This window comes from Bubalus kerabau, chromosome 2 (assembly GCF_029407905.1).
Source record: "Bubalus kerabau isolate K-KA32 ecotype Philippines breed swamp buffalo chromosome 2, PCC_UOA_SB_1v2, whole genome shotgun sequence".
In the NCBI taxonomy this organism is placed as follows: Eukaryota; Metazoa; Chordata; class Mammalia; order Artiodactyla; family Bovidae; genus Bubalus; species Bubalus kerabau.
The window spans coordinates 140770616-140793283 of record NC_073625.1 but is presented as its reverse complement, the minus strand read 5'-3'; the positions used below and the strand labels follow the sequence as shown (position 1 = coordinate 140793283).

The window sequence follows — 22668 nt, the reverse complement described above, 5'->3', positions numbered from 1 at the left end:
ATGTTACCAAAAAAACCCAGATGAACTTTTTGGAAAACCCAATATCTCTTCAGTTTGGCTGTTTTTGAGTTGTATCCTTTATGATAAACTAGTAATAGTAAGTAAAGCACTTCCTGAGTACTATGAGTCATCCTGGAAAATTATAAGACCTAAATTGGGGGTGGTGGGAACCCTGGCATCTGAAGCTGGGGGGGGGCAGTGTTGTAGGATAGATCCCTTAATCTGTGAGGTCTGTACTAACTCTGGATAGTTAGTACCAAAGTTGAATTATTAAAAGCCCAGTTGGTGGCTGAGAGTTAGAGCAGTGGTACAGAAAACACCCACATATTTGGTGTCAAAAGTGTTGTGAGGAAAAAGCAATCCTATATTTGGGGTCAGAAGTGAGATTTGCTAAAATGGTTTTGGCTCATGGAAACATGTGGTTTGGGAAGAAAAAGGATAAAAGAGTGGAGGGTGAGAAGTCTTTGATTCCTGGGTGGCCACTCGTGGTGTGCGACTGCAGCTGTGCTGTGATCAGTTACTAAAGATAAGAGTTACCCATTGTAGCGATGAACCCAATGCCTGGGGAGCTGATTCACTGAATGCATTAAGGAATACAAACTAGCAAAAGAAAAGCAAAATGTACAGTCTTGATTATCATTACCTGTTACAGCTAAAATGAAATTAAAAGAGAGTTCTGAATTGGATTAACATTTACAGTCCATGGGGTTCCAAAAAATGGGACATGACTGAATGACTAACACTCATTCAGATTCAAAATGGATGGCATAGAGAGACAAAGAAATAGAAAATACAAGGAACGGCTTCAGTGATAACGGAAAATTGGATGAATAGAGGTAACAAATGTCCAGCTAAAATTCTTCAATGAAAGAATAGCAAGGAGTAAGGATTAGTATTTTTTTTAATGTTGACAGTTTTTAAGAATATATGAATTTTTCAGAATATATGAATACATGACTCCTTAGATTATGGAGCACAGTGACTTCCAGGTGAGGACAGTGTTTATGTTGGTAGGAGGTAGGGAATGGTTGGGGATTTTTCAGAGGCCAGTAGAGGATACCTGGAGAGCTAGCAATGTTTTTTTTTTTTTACTTTATTTATTCCATAATAATTAGTTTAGCTGAGCATTTGTTTTGTGTAAATTTAAATGTCTGTGATATTTCACAATAAAAATGATTTAAATAATAAATGAGAAAAGATGAATAACTTGGCTGAGGGGACTTTCCTGGTGGTCCAGTGGTTAAAAAATTGCGCTTCTAATGTAGAGGGCCTGGGTTCAATCCCTTGTCCAGTAACTAAGACCCCACATGCCAATGTGGCATGGCCAAAAAGTAAATTAAAAAAAAAAAAAAGAATAACAAATAACTTGGATGGGGCTCTATTTTAAGTGTGAAAAGCAGTGATTATCTCTGGATCACAAGATCATCAAGAAAAGCTCCTGCCTAAAAGGCGTAAGGTAACTGAGCCAAGTATTAAAGCATAAGTAAATAGGACCTGAATGCCAAATATGTAAAACTGAAGAAAAAAAAAAGGATAATACTGCAAAATAGAAATTTCCAATTCTGCACACAACCGATTTGTAGAGTTTAAAATTAAGAACACAGAGACATTGTTTTACATAATTGAGAGTTCAGTCTTTAGGGATTTTAATGCTCAGATGCATGATTCATTAGATAGCAGTGCCTAATGATTAACTATGATATTACAGAGTGGCTAGATTAGACAACATAAGTAAGTGTTTCAGGAAAAATAAAATCTTAACATGAATATTTACCTCACTGCTCCTTTACCTACTGAAATGAGCTCAGTTTATTTTGAAATTATTATGGAGCTTGTTTTTTTTTTAATGTAGACTGAGGTAACTGGTGATGGATAAGAGCCTGAGAAACTGTTAAGGCTGCCAAGATTGATATGAGAAAGGGATTACTCTGTTCATGAAGGAATGAACTTGGGGAGTGTATTTGGAGAGCTTAGAGTGGGAAAAGAGACTTGGCGGGAAGCTGCCATGTAAGTGTGTGCATGTGTACATTACAAGTTTTCTCTGAGCATGATGGATAAAATACCTCTCACATCTGCTTTCTGCCATGTATCTCATTCCAACCACAGCACCTTGCCCCAACACATTGGTTTTTCTTAAGAGGCTAGAGTAAAAACTTACATTACTTCCATTTATTTTTGAATTACTGACTGGTATTTCTTGAAATGAAACATTGTTTGTCTTCAGTCAGGTCCCATAAGAAAACACATTAAGCAGGATGCATTACACTTTCAGAGAGGTCCAGGAGAAATGTAATCATAGAAGGCAAGAGACAGTAGATGATGGAGACCAGAGGTGAACAATGTTGTAACCTGCTACTGTGAAGGCTAAGTGGGTGCTCACTGAGAAGTGTTTACTCTCATTAGATAGAATAGTGCTGGAACACCACTCTTCCCATTGGGAAGACCAACAGTTTAATATTTTAAGAACAGAGACTTTAGCCCTGTATATGAGGAATTTCTTTACTTTGGGAATGATTCTCTATTTCTACAAAGAATTCTTGTGGTACAAACATGAGATTATTTATCTTTATAACCAACCTAGCTGTAACACTTTCATAATAATATTGGAGATGTAGACTCTTTAGTTCTATAAACTTTTCCATTTGATAAAGTGAGTTAGAAAGAGGAGGAAAATAGTTTAATTTTGGAAGTTCTTGATCATGCTAAAATTATAGAAGAAGAAAGAATAAAATAAGGAATTTTAACTTCACATTTTAGAGAGCATAAGACTATTATCCTTACTGGTAAATGATGACTGAACAAGAACAAGGTTATAAATTTCAGTGAAAAGCAATTTTTAAAGGTCTATTTTAAAACAACATATTATTCCTCTGAACATACATATTTACTCTTGGGAACTAAATTACATTGGAAAGACAAAATATGACTCTATCCACCTAAGTGTTAAAGTAATTGATATCTGATCCAGAAAACTTTTCTATTAAACATTACTAAGCACAGATCCATTACTGAATATTTATTTATTTAGCAAATAAATCTTGATATTTTCATCAAGTGGAGACAGGATATGCTTATTGTATTACTTTATTATTATTAAAATATAACCATGCAAGAATAAGAACTATAAAGAATTGCATTATTTCATTGGAATATATGAATAAAAATCTCAAGCAAAATCTTTATAAATGAAAACATAATAAATCTAGGGTTAGTGAATTATTATTTGTTTTATATATGCTGACTACTCTGCATCAATCAAATTAGATTTTTCCTTAAATAAGAAAAATGGATAGCTACACTGCTAAAATTCAGTAATTTTTTTCCTCCATGAGATGTAGTACAATATAACTCTATTATAATATAGCTTTAAGATTTTGGTAGGTCTTACCACATTCCCCACATAGCAAAGAATGCACAGTGAATTCCTGAGGATATATAAGCCTGGTTGTCCAATGAGGCAGATTTGAATTTTGACCCTCCCTTATCAGTCTTGTAGAGGTTATAAGGGCAATATAAATATGGTCTTAGTGACTGCCACTGAGAGAGGCTTCCTTGGTGGCTCAGTCAGTAAAGAATCCGCCTGCAATGTGGGAGACCTGGGTTCAATCTTTGAGTTGGGAAGATCCCCTGGAGGACATGGCATCCTACTCGAGTATTCTTGCCTGGAGAATTCCAAGGACAGGGGAGCCTGGCAGGCTACAATCCATGGGATTGCCAAGAGTCAGACATAACTGAGCAACTAAGCACAGCTCTGAGGGTGAAGTGAGTTTTTCTCATAATAAATCACTAATTTAGTTGGTCTATTTAATAAAATATTAAAACTATTTAGACCTCTATGAATTTCAAAATGAGTTTTTTACAGTTTTTTCCCTTTGCAATTTATTTTTCATGTGAAAATCCCTGATAAGGGTGACTGTGAATTAGGGGTTAGCTAGAAAGAACACACTGCCTGGGGGATCTCTATCACGAATACTCTTCTTGCTTATCACCATCACCTCTGCCGGCTATTACTGGGATCACAGCATTGTCACATGACCACAGAGTAATGAACTCAATACTGTGTATGCTTGCTGAAGGTGACCTGGAGTTGGGCAGAGTTTCTGAGTAGGAGGTTTGTCTGCCAGCCTCTGCTGGGAGAGCTAAATGTATTAGTCTCCAAGTTTTAATGATAATACCTACTTATACTGTAGAACTTTGATAGGTGGACTTTTCATCCAAGATCTTCAAGGTACAGATTTTTATGACCTTCATCTGTTGACTGTTGACTTAGATGACTTCTAAAACTCCTACTTGTGATCTCAGTTTTTCCTGCTGGAATGCAAACTGTGTAATTGTGTTCTGTCTCCTGTGGGGCATCTGTGTCTCTCCTGAAATGTTCCCTTTCTTTGAGTGGGTACAAACACATATGTATGAGAACATCCACCTGTAGTTGTTCAAGGAAGGATGAGTGAGTGGGAGGTAGAAAGGAATGTACACAAACTAGATGTTACTGAGGGTGAGTTTGACTGCACATGGGGGGATGTTTATCCTTTCTCCATTGAGTTCACATGAATTTATTGTGTACACTGTAGATGGAGTAGGAAACCATCTACTAGTTATGTTGTAAGGTAGTCTGTTAGAGTTAAGTCACCTGATTTAACAGAGAACCTCCAAATCTCAGTGATCTGAGACGAAAGAATTTTTTTTTTTTTTAATTTGTGTAGGTATTCAGTGGGTTGCCTTCCATATGGTCATTCAGGGATCCAAGCTTCTTTTGCCTTGTAGCTTCTTTAGTTCTGCAGTTCTACCCACTCAGTCAGTAGCAAGGGAGAGAGAATTCTATATGGCAGAAGTTTATGGGTCAGGCCTGCGAGTGGCATAAATTATTTCTACCCATATTCAAACACTGTCTGTTATTGAGTCACCAACCTCACTGAACCTTGCCACTTTTGGTGGCAAGGACTTCTATTCCCAAACTGCTCTTTCATCTGTTTTCTCCTCCACCATTCTTTTAATTAGAATCAGCCTTCAATTCCATAATTTGAGCTTAGGTTTTAATTGAAATAGTCTTCAGAAGAGAGGAAAAATACAGCCCAACTTTCACCCTGAAGTATAAATGACTAAAGTCAGGTATATTGTAGCACTACCTAGGTCATATAAGTGACTCCATCAGGTCCTGCTCAAACTAACAGAACTGTCTCAAGTTGCACTAGCCATGTAATCAGCAGCTGTGCCAGCCTGCACCAGACTTTGGAAGAGGACTCTTTCCTCACATGCCCTCAGGCTTCTGGGCTTCCCTGATGGCTCAGCAGGTAAAGAATCCACCAAAATACAGGAGACATAGATTAGATTCTTGGGTTGGGAAGACCTCTGAAGGAGGGCATGGCAACCCATTCCAGTATTTTAGCCTGAAGAATCTCATGGACAGAGGAGCGTGGTGGGCTACAGTCCATAGGGTTGCAAAGAATCAGTCGTGGCTGAGCATGCTCGCCACAACAAACCATTGTTCTTCTAGGCCCTATCTTTCTTTGTACGACTCCTTGTCTAGCTACTGCCTTTAGCTACTGATACCTGCCCAAATCATCACTCTGCACCTCTTGTGAGAAATATACAGAAGCTAAAGACCACATTTGACCTCCTCTCTTCCTCACCTTGGAATTACTTGAGGGGGAAAGAAGAGATGCCACTAAGACTTGCACATACAGTTAGCAATAGTGGTTTCACCGTCATTCCAGCAATAGCTTTGGAGAGACCCTTTAATCAGTGCAACAGAGGCAAATAATGCATGTCATCAATGTAATAGTCTGTTAACCCAAAGTACCCATCATACAGAGCAAAGAACCCAACCAGTCCTTATGAAATTTAAAATTCAAGATTGCCTTCTCTACCTCCCTTTCTCCTTCAGAGACTGCGTCTTTTCTCTCTCTGTCCTCATACAGCACTGTCACAATCCAGCAATTAGTAATTATAAAATAATAGAAACAATCATCACTAACTTATAATTATCTTCTCTTTCATAGTATAAGATTCTTTAGCATGAATCGCCTTGCCAACAAATCATAATTCATCTTGATAACAAGTTTGATGGAGTCACATGAGACATGAATCTGGCTCATTAATGTTATTATTGTTTTTAAATCTTCAGTGGCAACAGTGCTTCCTAAGTATTAATTAATCTTCATAACTTCTCTGTGAAGTAGGTTAAATATAACTAAATTTATTCTACCAGTAGAGAAATTGGCAAATCGGTGATCTTCACAATGAATCTCTCTTCATTACCAATGGATCTGAGAGCAGATGTGGAAATAACTGAATCTTATTAATTTTCCATGATACTAGATTGACATAACTTGTGTGTGCTCTTGATTTCACTCTTTTCCTCCCCAAAGCCCTCTGAAGATATCCATAAGAAAAAGATAAGTGATTTATAACAATTAGCAAAAATTGTGAGTTCTGAAATATTTTTATCTACTCTCTTAAAAATGCTCAAATTAAGTAAATCAGCATCAGTGGTCATTATAGTGTGTGATTTCTTCTCTTTCTATGCCTTCAAATTTTCTTTGTTCCTTAAGATTTTACTGGTTATATTTTTAAAATATCTTTTTTTTCTGAAGAGCTTGAGGCATTGTGGAAGAAACAGATTCCACAGGACCTAGAGTTAATGCTTTCGTCCCATCTTGGCTTCTATCAGATGGAAATAAGGTACCCCAACGATGGGGTACAATCCATGTCCATGTGACGACATGGATTCAAATCCAAGGCTTGCTGCCACTGATGTGGTGGTTTTCTGCGTATCTTTGGAAAAACTTTGTTTCTTCTGGTTACCGTTCTCATTTCTACATGAGAATCATCTTAGTCACTTGAGTTATGAGAGTAACAAAAGATAATGAATGGTGAGTAGCTGGCACCTTAAAAGTGATCACTAATGGAGTATGTTATTAATCATATAAATCAGTGATTTGACTCCAAAACCCTAGCAAAAGGAATGCAGGGGGCTTAACAGGAAGTTACAATATTAGGTGTACGTACTTAGAGATTTTGCTTAGCATGTTAGTCATTGTTGATAGGCTTTTAATTTTGGAAGTAAAAAAATGGTCTTTAATATTGTTTTGAGTCAATGATTTAAAGACAGTAAAATGGCAATAACAAAAGCTTTTGACAACTCTTAGTATCTTAGATAACTAGATATTTCTATCTCCATTAGGGATTGGCTCTTACTTTAATACAAGAAAATTCTTAATTTAGAATAACATTTGGAACATGGTAGAAAGTATTGAATGAATAAAAGCAATTGGCTTCCAGAGACAAAAAGAGCAAAACGGAACACTACAAGTGTTGTGTTCTTTGTATACACTTGACTATCCAGATCTCCTTTGGATACCAGTGGCTGAAGAACATTAAAAAAAAAAAAAAAAAAAAAAAGAGGTGCATTTGAGGTATGAGATAGATGGAGCAAGGAAAATAGAAAGAGAAGGGACTAGAGAAAAAAATTCTTCTTCAGGAAAATACTAGAATCACCTAGTTTACTGATGAAGGATATGAAAAAAGGTGACATTTTACACAAGTTACTCCTTCATTTTTTTTTTTTTTAATCTTAGAGTTTCTAAGTGTTACCTCTCCTCTTAAAAAAAGAAACATGACCGATGACACAAGAGATATTACACTAGACCTATAAGGCTAGCTCTACATAAAACCTAGAAATAACTTTCTATTTCAACTCAGTTCAGTTGAGTTCAGTTGCTCAGTCGTGTCCGACTCTTTGTGACCCCATGAATTGCAGCATGCCAGGCCTCCCTGTCCATCACCAACTTCCGGAGCTCACTCAAACTCGTGTGCATCGAGTCGGTGATGCCATCCAGCCATCTCATCCTCTGTCGTCCCCTTCTCCTCCTGCCCCTAATCCCTCCCAGCTTCGGGGTCTTTTCCAATGAGTCAACTCTTCGAATGAAGTGGCCAAAGTATTGGAGTTTCGGCCTCAGCATCAGTCCTTCCAATGATCACCCAGGACTGATCTCCTTTAGGATGGACTGGTTGGATCTCCTTGCAGTCCAAGGGACTCTCAAGAGTCTTCTCCAACACCACAGTTCAAAAGCATCAATTCTTCGGTGCTAAGCTTTTTTCACAGTCCAACTCTCACATCCATACATGACCACTGGAAAAACCATAGCCTTTCAACTCAACAGATTAATAATAATAAAAAAAATCCTTAAAACAGAAATAACAAAAATCAGAAACATCCCTATATTTGTTTTTTATGAAAATAAAGCATCAGTTGATGCTTTGAAGATACTGATTCTTACCTGTGTAGATAAATTCCACATATGCAGGATGAATTTTTGTGAAAACTTCTTTTACTTTTTCTATTTTATCAGCTCTGATTTTTGTTGCAAATGGTGTGTACATAACTGAGAAAGATTCCGCTCTGGTGATGGCTTCCTCAATCATGGCCTAAGAGAAAGCAAATAACCCATTTGGCATCAATAACAATATATGACTTTAAGAATGTAAAAAAAAATATAATTACCTTTATGGATGATTTAAAAATCTATATACTGTACTGCAGAGATAACATTTTGGTCTTGAATATTCATTAGAATGAACTTTTAATTAGTTCTGGAAATACTATTTCATATTAGGAAAACCAATTAAATGGAGAAAGTTTGTAAACAGACACCTCTAAACTGAGCTTGCTTTAAGATAAAAATAAAAATTCTGTTTTCTGAGGTGTCATGAGCAATTTGTTCTTTAAAAAAGTAATTAAAATATCTAGATTTAAGTATTGTCTATAAATAACCTGACAAGCTAGACAAACTATATTTTTATTCTTCCAATACCTGGCAAAGTTTTTTGGAGGTATAAAAAAAACCCTTTCTCAATTCCCTCCTAGCAAAGCTTTCCTTCCCTGCAGATCACAATGGCCGAGCCATTTGAGATGGATTCAGCTATTTAAGAATTTCTTTAAATTTTCTTTGTTCATGTATGGTACCATTCTTGATAAAGCTTGTCATCACCCAGAGCTTCCTGTTTTAACAAGGTCCATTACTATTTGAAACAGACCAAAAGGGAAGTTATGTGAAGTTTTAAAAAGGAATTATTCCTTTCCTACAACTTTTCCTTCTAACAAGCTTTGACAATTGAATAAAAAGTGGAACTGTCTATAGTTATCTCATTTTTCTGAAAATAGCATAGAAGAATATTATAAAAATTCATATATACTTATAGGAATAGTTTTTCCCCTGACAACTCAGAATGTCAACAACCAATAAGGAAAAATAATAGATTTGAAGTTTCCAACAAAGAAAATCATTTAACAAACAGCAACTTTATTATTACTGGCATGCTGCTGCTGCTGCTGCTAAGTTGCTTCAGTCATATCCGACTCTGTGAGACCCCATAGATGGCAGTCCCCAGGCTCCCGCATCCCTGGGATTCTCCAGGCAAGAACACTGGAGTGGGTTGCCATTTCCTTCTCCAATGTGTGAAAGTGAAAAGTGAAAGTGAAGTCTCTCAGTCGTGTCCGACTCTTAGCGACCTCATGGACTGCAGCCTATCAGGCTCCTCCGTCCATGGGATTTTCCAGGCAAGAGTACTGGAGTGGGGTGCCATTGCCTTCTCCATATTACCGGCATGGTGTATTGTTAAACAAGTTTTAGGCTAATATTAAACTCAGTAAGGAATTGATTTTAAACTGAGAGACTTAATTTAACTTGTTGATATCCTACTTCATTCCTCAGTGACTCCAAATGGCCTCTATGATCAGTTTTCTAACTTACAACTTAAATTTGTTGTGGGGCAAATTTCTGAATGGCTGAAGGAAAGAACTTGTCCACAAGACTGTCCTTTCCAGGTTTGATGAACTGGAAGGGGAACAAAGAATATGATTGTGATGCCAAATCCAGAGCCAGCAACTAGATGGAGGTAGCCATGGATTATGAAGCAGTGGATTCTGAGGGTGCAGCAGGTCTGGATGCTGAGGCTTGGATGCGATGATGGAAGGCTTACAAAGGGCAATGCAGGCAGCAGGTCTGAAATTCAGAGACGTGGATTAAGAACTCAAGCTGTTTAGGTACCAGGTTCTGGTCTTCCAACAAAAATAAATATCCTTTATATTGAGTAGGAGAATATTTTCTCCAACTTCGTGCTTCATTGTTTATTGCTGGAATGTGGAATATGCTGGAATATATTTATTGGTGCAACTAATTCTGGGATGGCCTGTCCAGACCTAGAAGGTAAGTAGTTGTACCTGGATTCGTGTGGAGTGAGGTGCTGAAGAAGGAAGTTGTTCTAGATCTCAGTTCAAAGGTGTTGATCTGCCTTCACTGCCTTTTGTAGGCTCCTAGTTCCTGTGTGAGTTTGTTAGGCCTGCCATAACAGAGTTTCACAGACTGGGTGGCTGAAACAACATAAATTTATTTTATCATAGTTCCAGTGGCTAAAAATCTGAGATCCAGGTGTCTGCAGGGTTGATTTCTTTTTAGACCTCTCTCTTTGGCTAGTAGATGGCCAGGTACCTTCTCCTGTGTCTTCACATGTTTTTCCCTCTGTGTGTGTCTGTATTCTAATCTCCTCTTACACTGGTCATATTGGATTGTTGTTGTTCAGTCACCCAGTCATGTCTGACCCTTTGTAACCCCATGGGCTACAGCACGCCAGGCCTCCCTGTCCCTCACCACTTTCTGGAGTTTGCCCAAATTCATATCAATTGCATAGTGATGCCATCCAGCCATCTCATCCTCTGACACCCTCTTCTCCTTCTGCCCTCCATCTTTCCCAGCATCAGGGATTTTTCCAAAGAGTTGGCTCTTTGCATCAGATGTCCAAAATACTGGAACTTCAGCTTCAGCATTAGCCCTTCCAATGAGTATTCAGGGTTGATTTCCTTTAAGGTTGACTGGTTTGATCTCCTTGCTGTCCAAGGAACTCTCAGGAGTCTTCCCCAGCACGACAGTTTGAAGGCATCAATTTTTGGCACTTAGCCTTTTTTATGAACTAACTCTCACATCCGTACACGACTACTGGAAAAACCATAGCTTAGACTATATGGACCTTTGTTGGCAAAGTGATGTTTCTGCTTTTTAATATGCTGTCTAGGTTTATCATAGCTTTTCTCCTAAGGAGCTAGCATCTTTTAATTTCATGGCTACAGTCTCCTTCTGCAATGATTTAGGAGTCCAATTCCCTATTTGCCATGAAGTGATGGAACTGGATGCCATGATCTTAGCTTTTTGAATGTTGAGGTTTAAGCCAGCCTTTTCACTCTCCTCTTTCATCCTCATCAAGAGGCTTTTTAGTTCCTCTTCACTTTCTGCCATTAGAGTGGTATCATCTGCATATCTGAGGCTGTTGACGTTTCTCCCACCTATCTTGATTCCAGCTTACAATTCATCCATCTGGGCATTTCTCATGATGTGCTAAGCGTATGAGTTAAACAAACAGGGAGACAACAGAGAGCCCTGTCGTACTCCTTGCCCAATTTTGAACAAGTCCGGTTCTAACTGTTGCTTTTTGATCAGCCAACAGGTTTCTCAGGAGATAGGTAAGATGGTCTGGTATTCTCATCTCTTTAAGAGCTTTCCACAGTTTGTTGTGATCCTCACAGTCAAAGGCTTTATATTGGATTAAATCCCATTTAAAGACCTCATTTTAACTTAATTACCTTTTTAAAGACCCTATTTGCAAATAAAATCACCATCTACAGCCTGGGGTTAGGACTAGCATATGAATTTTGCAGGGGACATGGTTCAGCCCATAACACTTCCTAACATCCAAATAGCCTTTCTGGCGGTCTCTCTGAATAGCTTGGTGAAGGATATGTTGCTTTAAATTCTGGATCAAATAATTTTAGTGAAGATATTTAATCCTCTACTTTGCTTCCAGAAAGGTATTAACAGTATCCCAGTAAGGCCAAGACAGAAGAAAACATTCTCTCCATCCCATTTCTCTTTCAATTGCTGGCAGCTTAAGTGATGCTGGCAGAATAGCTTTGCCTTTAAGCCATTGCACAGCAGGACAGGAAGACTCATGCCCAAGAGCCTACACCAGCTTTTTTTTTTTGCAAGTGGCAGAAGAGCGGTTTTCACGACAGTTTGATCTGCTTGTTTAAGGCATTGTGCTCTTGGCTTAATGCTCAAGACATGTCATGTAGGCTTACACAGTGTTCATCACTCAGGAGGGTATATGCTGGAGTATATACCCTCTCTCTCTTCACTCAAAGTCAGTAGAACTGGGGTTCTTTGTGGCTTCTGCTCTCCATCTTGAAGATGAGTAAAGAAGTGAGTGAGTGAGCAGAGTGTATAAGAATAAATTGAACTTTCAATGGAGACACTTTCTCAGATGAAATTACTACAGCCCCAAGAAGAAATAGTGCAATGTAATTTTAAATATATATTTACATATAAAGTTTTAAACACATATATTTAAAATATAAATGTACACACACATATGTAACATTTCTGGTATATTGTTGACTAATTTATTTGTGAAGTAGTCTAAGTCTAGAAAAATTTAGCTTTAAAATACTTATTATTATTATAATTATTATTATTTAAAATAGTGGGAATTTTTAATTGTTTTTGGTTGGGCACCAAAATATCAGGTTTTCATTTTGTGATGGCAGTAATAATTTAGAATTGGGCTTGTTTTTCATGAGCAATCTATGTCCATTTTTTAAAAAAATTATTTTATTGAAGTAGGTGACACAGGTGGTAAAGAATCTGCCTACAATGCAGGAGCTGTAGGAGATGTGAGTTTGGTCCCTGGGTGGGGAAGATCCCCTGGAGAAGGAAATGGCAACCACTCCAGTATTCTTTCCTGGAAAATTCCATGGACAGAGGAGCCTGGAGGGTTACAGTCCATGGAGTCGCAAAGAGTGAGCAATGGCTTAGTGACTAAGCACATAGTTGACTTACATTGTTGTATTTCTGCTGTACAGTAAAGTGATTCACTTATATATGTATATATACATATACATTTTTTTCCATTTTCTTTTCCACTGTGGTTTATCACAGGATATTGAATATAGTTCCCTGTGTTACACAGTAGGAACTTGCTGTTTATCCATTCACTATTATAATAGTTCACATCTGCTGATCCCAAACTCCCAATCCATTCCTCCCTGCACCTTCCTCCCCCAGCAATCACAGGTCTGTTCTCTATGTGAGTCTGTTTCTGTTTCATAGATAAGTTCATATATTATTTATTTATTTATTTTTGGCTGTGCTGTGTCTTTATTGCTGCATGAAGACAGCCGTCTCTATTTTCTCTAGTTGTGGAGAGTAGAGGGCACCCTAGTTGCTGTGTGCAGGCTCTCACTGTGGTGGCTTCTCTTGTTGCAAAGCATGGGCTCCAGGGTTCATGGAATTCAATAGTTGTGGCGTGTGGGCTCAGTACTTCTGCCTCCTGGGCTCTGGGGCACAGGTTCAATAGTTTTGGCACATGGGCTTAGTTCCTCCATAGCTTGTGGGATCTTCCTGGACCAGGGATTGCACTCATGTCTCTGGCATTGACAGGTAGATTTTTCACCACTGAGCCACCAGGGAAGTCCTGTGGCATATTTTAGATTCCAGATATTAGTGATATCATATGGTATTTGTTTTCTCTTTCTGACTTACTTCACTTAATATTACAGTCTCTAGGTCCACTGGTATTGCTGCAAAGGGCATTATTTCATTATTTTTTTATGGCCAAGTAGTATTCCATTGTATATATGTGCCACATCTTCATCCATTCATCTGATGATGGACATTTAGTTTGTTTCCATGTTGTGGCTGTTGTGAATAATGCTGCTATGAGCATAGGGGTGGATGTATCTTTTTGAATTGTAGCTTTGCTTGGATATATGCCCAGGAGTGGGATTGCTAAATCATATGGCAACTTTTAGTTTTCTCCATGGTGGCTGCACCAATTTACATTTCCACTAGCAGTGTAGAAGAGTTTTCTCTTTTCCATACCTTCACTGGTATTTATTGTTTGTAGATTTTAATGAATAATTTAATGTGGGCAAACTGAAGATTTTAAATGCAAAGATTTTCTTTAAAAACTGGGATATTTTATAATAATGATAGATATTAAAATATAAATTTTAATTTACTTTTTACCACCAGTCAAAGATTTTCCTTGGTTTTGAAAATAAAGAGGTGAGAAATTGAAGCTTGTAAAAAAAAAAAAGTAAGTGCACTGAAAATGAAGGCAGATTTCAAATGGTCATTTTTAACTTGACAAAAATTTTCTGCAATTGTGTCATTCTTTCCCAATTTGTGAGGTTTTCGGATGTCAATAAATGTCTCACGTATGCAGAGAATGGGGAGCACAATCAGTTTGCATGACCTGCTGTTGTGTGCATTGCTATTAATTTTGCTTTCTTTGCTGCTACACAAAAAGAAGCTTTGAAATTAGGTGTTCACATTTGACCAGACCACCTGACCTGCCTCTTAAGAAATCTGTATGCAGGTCAGGAAGCAACAGTTAGAACTGGACATGGAACAACAGACTGGTTCCAAATAGGACAAGGAGTACGTCAAGGCTGTATATTGTCACCCTGCTTATTTAACTTATATGCAAAGTACATCATGAGAAACGCTGGACTGGAAGAAGCACAGGCTGGAATCAAGATTGCTGGGAAAAATATCAATAACCTCAGATATGCAGATGACACCACCCTTATGGAAGAAAGTGAAGAGGAACTAAAGAGCCTCTTGATGAAAGTGAAAGTGGAGAGTGAAAAAGTTGGCTTAAAGCTCAACATTCAGAAAACAAAGATCATGGCATCTGGTCCCATCAGTTCATGGGAAATAGATGGGGAAACAGTGGAAACAGTGGCAGACTTTATTTTTGGGGGCTCCAAAATCACTGCAGATGGTGACTGCAGCCATGAAATTAAAAGATGCTTACTCCTTGGAAGGAAAGTTATGACCAACCTAGATAGCATATTCAAAAGCAGAGACATTCCTTTGCCAACAAAGGTCCATCTAGTCAAGGCTATGGTTTCTCCAGTGGTCATGTATGGATGTGAGAGTTGGACTGTGAAGAAGGCTGAGTGCCAAAGAATTGATGCTTTTGAACTGTGGTGTTGGAGAAGACTCTTGAGAGTCCCTTGGACTGCAAGGAGATCCAACCAGTCCATTCAGAAGGAGATCAGCCCTGGGATTTCTTTGGAAGGAATGATGCTAAAGCTGAAACTCCAGTACTTTGGCCACCTCATGTGAAGAGTTGACTCATTGGAAAAGACTCTGATGCTGGGAGGGATTGGGGGCAGGAGGAGAAGGGGACGATAGAGGATGAGATGGCATCATTGACTTGATGGACATGAGTCTGAGTGAACTCCGGGAGTTGGTGATGGACAGGGAGGCCTGGCATGCTGCGACTCATGGGGTCACAAAAAGTCGGACACGACTGAGCGACTGAACTGAACTGAATAATTCTCTATTGTTATCCTCATGTTATCAAGTTTTAAAGCTTATAGTTATACAAACCAAGAGTGTATGTGGGCAGCTCACTTCCTCTACAAACAGTAACATAATAATTTCTCCTTATACTTTAGCTAAGCAAAAAAGAGCATTGGCTACTTCAGAACTCAACTTGCCCAGGATAATTGTAAACCAAGAAAGATCTGGAGAGATAGGGAAGAGAGATACTCTATCAAGAATAAAGGAAAAGCAATCAAAGTAGTGGAAAATGATGACTAGCCAAAAAGAAAAGAAACAAAATTTATCTCCTTCTTCTAAATCCAAGTGGGTTGATTCTTCCTGGTAAATTTTTAAGAGGACTTAAAGTGCCCAGGATAAATCTTGCAGTAACCATAATCCTCAGACATGTCCAGGATGATGGGATTATAAAAATTTCCCCCTTTTTGCTGGAGGATTTGGATAAATTGTAACCTTTTAACTATGTGTCCAATGATGGTGGTTCAGTGAGTAGAATTCCTGTCACTGCTAATTAGAAAATGTGATAAAGTTATTATAGATTATTATCAAATTATTCCTTTAATGGTCCTATTATTGGGGTTGCCCATAATTGCAGTAAATTGCTTTACTTACAGGATTAAAGCTGGAAGGAATCTTGGGAATTTTCCAGTTCAATTCACTGAATTGCAGATGGCTTAAGTGACTTGGAGAGGCATAAGTGACTTTTCTAAGGATTAACAGCTTTTTAATTTTATAGAATTTAGAATTAGGTTTTCAAATATTATATTTCACATTCTCTTTGGAAAATTATGTTTTTATTTCCTCAGTTTTATCCTCGTGTTTAAAACAGCCATAATAGACATATCATCTTAAATTCTGAAGTATTTAATTTAGTTTTGCAGTATATGTAAGTGCTGCAGAACTTTGGAACATATATAGATCTATTTATTTACCTACCTACCCATTTCCTGGACACCTGGTTAGGCATTTTCCCTTGTAGTTAGGTGTGGCCATGTGGCTGAGTGTGGGCCAATGGAATGTAGGCAGGAATGATATTCTTTCCAAATTTAGCCCATAAAACTTGCCTAGTATGATCCATTTTCTTTCCTTATCAGTTACCTAGAGAGGAAGACTGCCAGGATGTGGATGAAGATGGAGCTACAGGATAAAAGGAGTACAGGTTCTCCTGTTGCTGACTGGAGGACTATCAGCCAGGAACACCCACACTGGACTGTATTGTAAGTGAGAAATCAACATTTATTAAGTTACTAGAATTTTGGAGGTTTTAAAAACATAATTTAATGTATGTATTTATTTTATTTTGGGGCTGTGCTGGGTCTTCATTGCTGCGTGGGCTTTTCTCTAGTTGCAGCGAGCAGGGGCTGCTTCCTAGTTGCGATGTGCTGGCTTCTCATTGCGGTGGCTTCTCTTGTTGAGGGGCACAGGCTCTGGGGTGCATGGGCTGAGTGGATGTGTCCCCCAGGCTCAACACTTGTGGTGCATGGACTTAGCTGCTCCGCGGCATGTGGGATCTTCCCGGGCCAGGGACTGAACTCATGTCTCCTGCTTTGGCAGGTGGATTCTTTACCATGGATCCACCAGGGACGCCCTGGAGTTGTTTGTTGTAGTAGTTAGTCTACCTTAATACACAAACACTATTCAAGGAAAATTGGAATCTCTCTCATAATCCATTTTTTTCTACTAAGTCTTATATATTATAAAAATAAGTAAAGAAAAAAGATATTTTAAGATGAAATAACTTCTCATTTAGCAGTGTGATAAATGTTTCTATATATCTTATGCTTTAATTTTCCTAAAGTCCATCTAAGTAAGTGGATTCATCCTAGTGGATAAATATTATGATTGTATTGTTTTATCTTCAGTTGACACTATTAGATTCAAAGGAACCAATGCTATATTTGAAAGCTATAAATGATTGAGATGGGAAACTTTAGTCCTTAGTGGTTAATATGGCTCTTTGTTATTATATTAATAATGATGAAATTTGGAATTATACCTAGTATTTTCTAGAGCACAGAAAAATAAAATTGTTGAGCAATATTTTTCAAACTTAATCCTTTTTAAATATATATGAATTTAATTAGAAAGACTTCAACCTTTTTGAAATTTAGATTTAATCTAAAGAGTAGATTCTCTTAAGGAGCAGAATATCTTGCCTTGAGACTTACCTATAAACTGCTTCATAGTATCATTTAGAAACTAGCCAGGACTGAGATTTTTATGATAATTTTATTAATATAATGATATATCAGAATAAAATATATAATTTTATTCTGCCATGATAATCAACATTTTAATGCAGAAATATTGCCTTGGATTTATGAGAGTTCTTTTATTAAGCAACCTTCATTGTTAGTTGTGTATTTTTCTAGTATAAAGGAATATTTGGCAGCTTTTCTATTACATTTATTAGCTCAGGGATATGAACATTGTAAATATCTTCATACAGTTTAAATATAAGTATTTAAAGTTTTATTTGTGTCTTCTGGAAATTACCAAATATTGTTATGAACAGGTTACTTGTACCAAGGAAAGCACATTTTTATATAGCAGTTTTGAATTCTCCACTTTGCAACCTGTCTTGTTTAAAACAGTCACAAGAACTACCATTTTAAATTATGAAATATTTCCTTAGTTTTGCAGTGTATGTGAGTGTTATAGGATTTTAGAACATATAACTATATATGTATACATATCCACATATTGTGTGTGTAAATGTATTCCACTGTTCACTGTCCAGTCTGGTTAGGGTTAAGGTTTTGATTATCTATATGCCTCCATTAGCTGAATAACTTCAGCACTTAGTGGCCAAAATTTACCCTGTATTTGTTTTTAATCATTTATATTTCATAGTAAAATTTTATTTCCATGCCTCTTCAGCATGAAGCAAAAGAGATGGAAGGGATGTAAGATATTATTTTAAGATCATTCAACTTTATAGCCAAGGAAACTGAGGCTCTTGTTAGTTCTGGTGACTCACTTGCAGTCACAAAATTAGAGATGGAAGTAAGACAAGAACACAAGTCTCTGAAACCAGTGCTTTCTCTTACACTGAGAGAATTGTTATCTTTGTAAATAGATTATTTCCTAGAATTATAAGATCAAGTATTGCTTTCATTTCCTTTTTTCATGACTGTCTTATTCCTGTCATCAAAGACAAGGATAATTTGACTCTGATGCTAACAAAGAAATAAATGGACCCCATTAAGACTAAACCAGGTCAAGTTCCTCTTCACAAAAATGATCCTAACATAGAGTATTCATCCTTCACTCCTACTGGCCACAGTAAGAGTGTTTTGTCTACAGGCTGCTGATTAGATTTAGGATATGCTATCAATTAGCATGCCTTTCTCAAAGAGAAACATTTACAGAAATTAAATGAAAGGCTTCTTAATGGGGAAGTCAATAATGTGCTTGGGTTGGTCTAACTTATTTAATGGCAAAGCACAAATAATTTGTAAATAGAATATAAAGTATGTTCTTGTACTAAAGACCCTGAATAATTTTCTACATGCACATTAGAGAAACACCAGCTGATAGAAACTCAGAGCTACAAGTGTGGGTTTCAGCAGCCTCCAGACTGTTTAGGATGCCACAGAGCTTTTATTCTTGATGACTTAAAATGAATCACCAAAAGGTATCACATGAATACATGGCTGTATTACAGGTAATTATTTCATTACTGGGTATTACTAATGAGCTTTAGCTCCTGTGTTCAGTGGTGGATGCCAACATGGTTTGGAACCCTTTTTTGTTGTGTGTTTCATCTCTATGCTTCGTTTCGTTGTATGAAAGTAGGTATTCCTTTCCTTATTCTATGTATGTGGTTTTTTGATTATATTTCTTGACTGGTGTTTCACAGCTGATTAATGGTGATATGGGGACAAGAACTTGGTAATGGGGTTTCCAGGCTTGTACTGCTTTTTACATATATATATATATATATATATATATATATATATATATCTTGGGCCACTATGAAAGATAACTTTGAGTGGAAAAGTCAAGGACACCCTTGAAAAAAAGGTATATTGTAGAAGAAGTTGAAAGGATCCAAGAATGTTTAACTTGGGGACAAAACGTCAGTTATATGAACTGACTCTGCCACCAGAGTGCAACCTGCTCTTGGACTCTGCCCATGTAGATTTTTGTTTAATTCATTGATAAATATGGAAAACTCATTTTTATTATTTGAATATGTTCACTGTACCTTGGTTGAGTGCTGTAGATAAATTATTCTGTTTATTTGTTGAGTCAGCACTGGAAAATAAGCATTATCATCCCACTTTACAGATGAGAAAACCTCACTCTTTATCTGTTATAACATGCAGTAGTTCACACGGCTACTTTGTGACAGAGTTGGGATTCAAGCCAGTTGTGTATCAGTCAGAGCCTTGTGTTCTGAGCCATTTATGCCATGTGGGCTCATCAATGAAGTCTGTAGCCCCATTTGGCATTAAGATAGGATTATAAATATGAGAAACCTTAGTAGAAGGGAAAAATGTTTTAGCAGAGCCTTCCAATGAAAGAACTACTTGTCTTGGGAGCTAATAGCTCCATGGCCCTGGAGGACTTAGGAGGGATTTTGATGTTGGAATCCAGTAATAGGGATCACAATATCAAGTAGAGATGTGTCTTTATTGTGCTGGAGTCTAGTACTCAAAGTAGTAGACTTTGGGTAGACTCCTCATCCTGGCAATTTCTTTTCTCCCTCAAGTTTCACCCTTGCCTGGGTACCATACACCTATTCTTTTTCATTCTTATATCTTTAATTTGCCTTTCATTAATCTTTTCTGGGCTGTAGCTTCTCACAGAGGGCCTTATAGTTTAGAAGACAACAGGTTGCAGGAAGATAATTAATATGGGGCAAGTGTTCTTCTATATGGGCTTCCCAGGTGGCTCAGATGGTAAAGAATCTGCCTGCAATACAGTTTTGATCCCTGGGTTGGGAAGATCCCCTGGAGAAGGATATGGCTGCCCACTCCAATATTCTTGCCTGGAGAATTCCATGGACAGAGGAGCCTGGAGGGTTATAGTCCATGGAGTCCTTCTATATATGACTTCTCATCATTGGGAAATCTCAGGATGGGGATAATTACATCTGAGAAATGCAACAGACCTGTCACAGTGTATGACATACACATACATAGACACTTTAGAGAATATGTGTATACCCACACACACTCTGTGACAACAGTAACAAAATCCACCTTCCAGTGATGTGAAAAGAAATGCAATGCTATCTTCAAGAGGCCTGCCACTGTATTCCAGGTTACCTGTGTCCAGTCAAAAGTGTTCTCTCTGCTTTGTGTCATATGTTAATCTTAAAGCAGGCCAACCTCTACCTGATGAAAGATAAATGAAATGAAGACTTGCCATGTTAGTTATGATGTTTTCCATCCCTTTAGGGTTGGGCTTGAAATAGTTCTCTTAAGGTCTTCTGGAGGTTTTTGTCTCTCACAGGCTGTTGACTCCTAGTTTAGACTGTGCTGTATAAAACAGCACCTGTGCTTTTCTTGGATAAAAATAGATTAGTTTAACAGTTACTTTGTGATGCTGAGAAAAAGTATATCATGCCACACGTTAAAGGTTGACATTTGAAATGCCAAGGTCTCATTATTTGGAAGAGGGGAAATTATGAAAAAGAAAATAGTTCCATCAGGAACTGTAGCCCAGGTAGAACAGGCAATCTTCACAAATTAGTGAGGAAAGTACAATCATAGGAATTCAAGTAAAGAGGAGAATCTATTTTTAATTGCTGTGCGATACCATCAAAAGGATGGCTGAATATAAATAAAAACATTAAAAGCTTTGCATTTTACAGATTATCTCATACCTGGGTGAACATAGCTTAAAAAATTTCATGATTTCATGGAATAGTTATTCCACATTTCCAACTGCTAAAAAAAAAAACAGTGACCTCAATTTCTCTGCAAGCTTATAAATCAATAACCCATAAAATCTATGGGAAATATAAAAAATAACCATAAACTCCTCTAAAATTGGTTTTGCTCATAGCAATTTTTGATTTTCAGATGCAAACAAAAACAAAGAAGGAATCCACATGTTCACAAATTTGAACTGGAAGGCAAAGCCTCTATGTAAATAAAACAACCTCATGGCCACCTAGCAGAATAGCCACAGGATTTTGGGGAATTAAATAGTTATACCTAAATTTGTTCAAGTGAAAGAAGGCTCAAATTGCCTTAGATCGCTGAAACTCACATCATTCTCAAATGAAGGAAAATGAAAAGAAATTTCGAGGTCACTTTTTTTCTCCCTTAAGAACTGTCGGAAACCCAAAAAGCTTTTTAGGAGAGAAAAAAGAAAAGGAAAATCTGACTCTATTTTATCACCTATGGATATTACTGCAAAACAAAACCAGCACCATGAAAAAAAATATAGTGTATATATATATATTATATATATATATATATTTCTGAAGAAGAGTGCTAAATAAATATTTCTCAGGAGTGGCTGAGGATTATTTTCTTGTTTGATATGATGCCACTTGTTTTCATTTTATTTTTAGTTGGACGATAATTACTTTACAATACGTGTTGGTTTCTGCTATACATCAACACGAATCAGTCATAGGTATATATATTTCTCCTCCCTCTTGAATCTCCCTCCCATCTCCCACCCCTTCCTACCACCCTTCTAGGTTTTCACAGAGCACAAGGTTTGGGTTCCTTGCGTTTTATCACCTGAACACGCTCGATCTCCTCTGATGCCACTCTTTTCTATGAAGGTTGAACTATCAACTTGCAGATAGATTGGGCTGAGGTACAAGTGTGCAGCCCTCTGGAGGCCACTTTCTGAGGCTATGTCCACCCATTCTTGCATGATCTGGATGCCTGGCGTTGTTTTGGCAGGAGACAAAGCTGTTTATTTCTCAGTGAGAACTAGGAGTCCAAAGGCAGGAAAACTACTAAAAGGTGACACTCTGAGTACATTTCACACTGAGGTGAAGTAATTGAGTGTTTGACTCATTTTTTTAAAGAAAGCTTTGGCTTTTGACATGTACATGTGGGATAGAGGAGGGGGGATGGTGTGGGGAGAAAAGAAGGATGGGGCAGGTGAAAAACAACCTCACCTACTTGGCAGTCTTGTCAAATCAATGCCATCATATATATATATACACATACACACATATATATAGTACTGATGTGTACTATATATATGTATAGATATGTACTATATATATGTACGTGTGTATATATATATATATATATATATATATAGTTCTGATATGTACACATGAATT

The 22668-nt window shown here is 37.4% G+C and overlaps 1 protein-coding gene across 1 annotated transcript in view; it reads right to left on the bottom strand.

Annotated features, from left to right (window-relative positions):
- The window catches only part of SPATA16 (spermatogenesis associated 16), a 245846-nt gene that overhangs the window by 56713 nt on the left and 166465 nt on the right, over nt 1–22668 (bottom strand). Inside the window, 1 exon segment of the mRNA XM_055569023.1 lies at nt 8280–8427. Within this exon segment, the coding sequence (XP_055424998.1) occupies nt 8280–8427 (148 nt within the window).